We start from the raw sequence: 5,907 nt of genomic DNA, 5'->3' as shown, positions 1-5,907 counted from the left end.
TCCCCCTCTTTCTCTCCCTCTCTCTCTCTACCCCCCACCTCTCACTCCCTCTCTCTGTCTCTCTCTCTTCCCCCCTCTCTCTCTCTCTCTTTCTCTCTCACTCACTCTCTCTCCAACCACTCGCTCTCTTTCCCCCTCTCTTTCCCCCTCTCTCTTTCTCTTTCTCTCTCTCTCCCCTCTCTTTCTCCCCCTCTCTCTCTCTCACTCTCTCTCTCCCCCTCTCTTTCTCTCTCTCTCTCTCTCTCTCTCTCCCCCCCCTCTCTCTCTTTCCAGAGCGTCCGCGGGTGTCTCTGCTCCAGAGGAGCCCCTCCTCCCCAGTGGTGTGCCATGCTACAGGCTTCTGCCCTGACAGGGTGGTGGTGTTCTGGACGAGAGACGGCCAGGAGCTCCATGAGCAGGTGGACCCCGGGGAGGTCCTCCCCAACCACGACGGGACCTTCCAGCTCAGCGTGGACCTGGACCTCACGGCCGTCCCAGAGGAGGACTGGGGGAGGTACGAGTGTGTGGTCCAGCTGAAAGGCATCGAGGACATCTCCACCCGCCTGGACCCCACCCTCATCAGGACCAACGGGGGTAAGACTGGTGTTGGAGGGGGTGGAGGTGGGGAACACATGTCTCACCACCTCCACCTGACCTCATCACAACCACTGCCAGGTCGACCTGGACACTGCTGAAGCTAGTGGGTCAACACACAGCTCTCAGGAGTAGCTCACTGCAGCAGAGCACGGTGCATTGTGGGTAAATGAGTTCTATGAAGAGGGCTAGGCTCAGATTAGTCCCTGAGTGACCCTGAGCTCCAGAACAGATTCAAGAGGAATAGTTACACTGACGTTGTGTTAGTCGTGTGTGTAGCATCACGTGACCGTAGACATGTGGTTCATTGATGGAGGGATGGATGGGGGAGGGTCTCTGTCCAACATCTATTATTACACACCTGATTTTATTTTGTTGATTTACCTTCAAGTCAAGAGTGACATCACCGTCCCCATCATCATTGGGTTCCTTGTTCTCCTCCTCGCTGCTGCTGCTGCTGCTGTTGTTGGAGTCTTTGTGAAGCGGAAGAGGAACGGTGAGTGGATCAAACTCTCCAGGAGGACTGACACCTGATCTCCACCTGCTCCTACTTCCTGTCCCCTCCCTAGACTCTGATTGGTTGTCTTCACACACTAGTGGTCTGGTGGTAGAAACCTCTCCACCTCTGAATGATGAACCTCCTCCAATGTCAACAGAGACATTGTGGCATTAAGAATATGAAAGTATAATAACATGAGGATATTCACCACTGTTACAACACTAATCATTTCTCCTGATCCTTAGGTTCAGACAAGCGTCACAAACCAGCTGGTGGAAAAAATGGTAAAATGAGTTTTTACTGCAGTTCTGTTCTTATGATCAATGCTACTTAGTGACTTGTCTAGCTCACTGGACTATACAGCTCTATAGATCTAGATACATCTAGCTCACTGGACTATACAGCTCTATAGCTCTAGATACATCTAGCTCACTGGACTATACAGCTCTATAGATCTAGATACATCTAGCTCACTGGACTATACAGCTCTATAGATCTAGATACATCTAGCTCACTGGACTATACAGCTCTATAGATCTAGATACATCTAGCTCACTGGACTATACAGCTCTATAGATCTAGATACATCTAGCTCACTGGACTATACAGCTCTATAGATCTAGATACATCTAGCTCACTGGACTATACAGCTCTATAGATCTAGATACATCTAGCTCACTGGACTATACAGCTCTATAGATCTAGATACATCTAGCTCATGACTTCACCTCCTCCCACTCTGCTACTTCCCAGGTTCTGACACCAGCTCTGAGAACACTGAGGGGCAGAATCCGGCTCCTGAGGAACAACCTCTGACCACAGTCAGTACTTTACCACTTTACAATACTTATTCACTGTCATATGTTTCCAGTTATAGTCATATGTTAACATAATCCCAATCCCAGTAATAGATTAACAGTCATATTTTAACAGTACTCCCTCACAGTAATATATTAGCAGTACTTCATCACAGTAATATATTAACAGTTAGCCTGGCTGTTGCCAGACCAAGCTCAATGGTAGATTGCACGTTGGTCTGGGGAGGCTGCTGTCATTGACTTCAGCACAAGAGGCGGAGTTAAATTGACTCTGTACGCAATTGGCTGCTTGCCGTCGCTTCCCTGTCGTCATTGTGTTAAACCAGCCAATAGCGCGCCAGGGGGAAAAGCCAGCTTGCTGATTGGCTCCTGCAAAAACGTATCGAAACTAGAAAGGAATGTATTGCTCTTCTCCAGACCCTTCTGCAGGGCCAACTCAAATCACCGGCAGAATGGGCGGGGCTACCCAGTCTAATAAACAGTATCATCACAGTGATAATGTGTTTAATGTTTAATGCTGACTTGTGCTTCCTTGCTGTTTAGGTTCAAAGTTAAATCATGATGAGGCTTCTCACGTTCAGCTTCCTAAACCAGGATGGAGTGGATCGCTGTTCATTTATAATCCTCACAATCAGTTTTGGGACTTCAGCTAACTAAAGATGCTACATTTGCTTAATTACAATAACGTTCATAATTAACTTTGTTTTGATAAAAAACATCAATCCGTAATAAGTGTAAATCAGTTAGATCTCTGTATTTGTGATAGATTTGATTAAACTGGCTTAAACTTGCAATCTTTCACTGATGCTTGGAAACCAAAGCAACACGACCTCACCATGATGGCCATTTTGTTTTGGTTCTAACTGCTTCATCTTATAACCTTTTAATTATGATATATTGTTTAGTAATGTTTAAGTTTGAAATAATGTTTAAAGATTCAGAATCAAGATTTTGGACAGTGAGATTCTGTCAAGTTTTAAAACAATAATCAATAATCTTAACAATAATTTAATGTGTTTCCTTAAAATATATTATTTGAGAGTTCTTGCATTGCTACATAGGCTACCACAATCGAGCTAGGCTGCTTTAGCTTTAATGCTCTTTGTTGTATTTTCTGTGTTCTTTGGGGAATTGGATCATATATACTATACTTATTCTGTCAATAAAATACATAAAAATTGTTTTGCCTACATATATTTACTATACTTATCGTTAGGTTAGGTTTAGATACTTTGTTTAGAGGTTAGGTTTATTATTAAAGGTTGTTAGGTTATATGTTAATCCTTAGGATTAAATTGACAAATATAGACTAATTGATTTTAAAATATGAAATTGAATAAAAAAATACAGAAATGAATAATACAAAATTCTTATGTTAAGTTATAAAAAAAGAGAAGCCATGTGATACATAAACATTTACAAAAACATTTATTAATGGCATTTATGATTTTAGGTAATTGAGATATGTACCTATTTAGCCTTTCATTTATTCAATATTTGATAATATCCTATGATATACAACATGAACACAATCATCCTAAATGTAAATAGCTTTAACATCATGAAAACAGATATAATCTGTCAGCAGATCAAATAATAGAATGTATAAATCCTCATCCAGTCCCCACCCAGCTAGCGTGTACAACCAAGATGGCTGCCGGGTGAATAAGGCCCAGGACTGATCTGACTGGTTTGGAGACAGGCTGGCTGGGCGACCTGATTGGCTGCCTGGGTCACATGGTGTGCTGAGGGTTGGCTCTGGAAAGCCCCGGTAGCTGCAGCCTGGTTTCCCGCCAGAGACCAGGAGCACCACAACACCAACTGTACAAACTGCCACAACACCGGCCTCCATCTTGTCTCCTGACGTCAACAGAAGCGCCGAATGGCGGCTGTGGTCACTGCACACGGCGTCTGATTAAAGACAATAAAAACATTGGTTTGGTCATAGTTTATCAACATTATTTTACATTGTTAACAACAAGCCTTTGACCCTGGCTCTAACTTTAAATTTGGTTTGTCATTAAAGTCAGATTGTAGTGACCTACAAGGGGCATTAGAGGGAGACATTCACCCGGTCACCTGCGCCTTTAAGAGAGCGGGCGGGTGGAGGAAGGGGAGGTCCTTAGCCGGCACACCTGGTCCCTGGCTGTATGTGAATTGTTTTGGAAGTAAACAAACCCAACCTGCCTTCGTCTCCTGTGTCGTTGTTTTCCGCACTTCCACATTGGTGACCCTGAGAAAAAGAACTATGTCGAAACCCGAAGGAAGCAACGGCTACTCTGCAATGCCTGGACCGAGCGGGGCTGGAGAAGCTGTAAGTGTCTGCACCGCGACCATCAAGTTGCCCGAAATTTGGCAGCGCAACCCGCGGCCGTGGTTTCAGCACATCGAAGCCCAGTTCCAGCTAAGAGGAATAACGCAGGACGTTATGAGGTACTTCCATGTGGTGGCAGCGTTGGATGCCTCGACGACGGCCAGAGCGATGGCACTGCTAGAGGCTCCACCGGCTGTCGGGAAGTACGACGCGCTCAAAGCATTCCTGATGAAACTTTTCGAACTGTCGGAGCTGGAGAAAGCAGACCGCCTGCTGTCCCTTAACTGCCTAGGGGACAGCAAGCCGTCCGAGTTGATGGAGAGGATGCTGGCTGTGCTGGGTTCGGCTGATCCCGCATTCCTGTTTACTCACATTTTCCTGCGGCAGCTTCCAGCGCCTGTGCGCACTGCGCTAGCCTGCTCCCCCTTCTCCGCCTCAAAGGACTACCGCGAGCTGGCTGCGGAAGCAGACAGGATTTTCCTTGCCAATCGGCAGCAGTTTGTGCACGCACTGCTCCCTACCCATGGCGTTTCGACCCCGCCGACCCCTTCGGAGGACACCTTCGGCACCGCAGCCGCAGTGACGGCCCGCCGCCAGCGCGACGACGGGTTGTGTTATTACCATGCCAGGTTTGGAGCCAAGGCTAAGCAGTGTCGCCAGCCATGCAATTTCGCGGGGCAGGGAAACGCCAGGGCCAGCACTCATTAGCAGCTAGGGGTGCTGGCCGTGACTGCAGGCTGCTGTTTGTCACCGACTCCATCTCCGGCCGGCGTCTGTTGGTCGACTCGGGCGCCCAGCGCAGCATCCTGCCAGCTCAGCCTGTGGACACCATGGCTGGCGGACACGGCCCGCGGATGGACGCCGCCAATGGCACGCCTATACGTACCTATGGCACCAGGTATGTGGAGGTGTGTTTCGGCGGGCGGCGCTTCGGCTGGGACTTCGTTATGGCCGCTGTGTCTACACCGATCCTCGGCGCGGACTTCCTCTGTGCCTTCAGGTTGCTAGTGGATGTTACGAACTGCCGCCTGATCGATGCTGTGGCCTTTGCTACATACCCCTGCACGCTTGGAGGGGTGGGTGGGCTCTGCCTGTCACACACATTCGCCACAGGGGATCCATATCAGCGCTTACTGGCCGAGTTCCCTGTCCTCACCACACCCACGTTCTCGTCGGCAGTGGCTAAGCACGGCGTGGAGCACCACATCACCACTGTCGGCCCTCCAGTCTACGCTCACGCTCGGCGCCTCGACTCCGCAAAGCTCGTGATTGCCAGGGGGGAGTTCACCACCATGGAACGCCTCGGCATCGTGCGCCGCTCGAACAGCCCATGGGCCTCCCCCCTGCACATGGTGACTAAGGCTGATGGCGGTTGGCGCCCATGCGGCGATTTTCGTCGCCTGAACAACTCCACGACCGCCGACCGGTATCCTGTTCCGCATATACAGGACTTCTCTGCCCACCTGGCAGGGGCCACCATCTTTTCCAAGGTGGACCTGGTGCGGGGATACCACCAGGTACCGGTCCACCCACTGGACGTTCCCAAGACAGCGGTCATCACGCCCTTCGGCCTGTTTGAATTCCTGAGGATGCCTTTCGGCCTTAAGGGGGCGGCACAGACGTTTCAGCGCCTGATGGACTCTGTACTGCGGGACCTGCCGTTCTTGTTTGTCTATCTGGACGACGTTCTGGTGGCCAGCGCA

The 5,907-nt window shown here is 49.1% G+C and overlaps 1 protein-coding gene across 1 annotated transcript; it reads left to right on the top strand.

Annotated features, from left to right (window-relative positions):
• Nucleotides 1–254: 254 nt before the first annotated feature.
• LOC311371110 (class I histocompatibility antigen, Gogo-C*0101/C*0102 alpha chain-like) lies at nt 255–3,045 on the top strand (the record flags this gene model as incomplete). Its single annotated transcript, XM_084489339.1, has 5 exons — nt 255–573; nt 965–1,069; nt 1,318–1,356; nt 1,826–1,893; nt 2,434–3,045. Coding segments are annotated over 5 exons (543 nt in total), but the record flags the coding sequence as incomplete, so codon positions are not given.
• Between the last annotated feature and the right edge of the window lie 2,862 nt (nt 3,046–5,907).

The sequence above is a fragment of the Micromesistius poutassou genome (assembly GCF_964030765.1).
Source record: "Micromesistius poutassou genome assembly, contig: SCAFFOLD_6292, whole genome shotgun sequence".
Taxonomy (NCBI): domain Eukaryota; kingdom Metazoa; phylum Chordata; class Actinopteri; order Gadiformes; family Gadidae; genus Micromesistius; species Micromesistius poutassou.
This window is presented reverse-complemented; position numbering and strand designations above follow the sequence as displayed.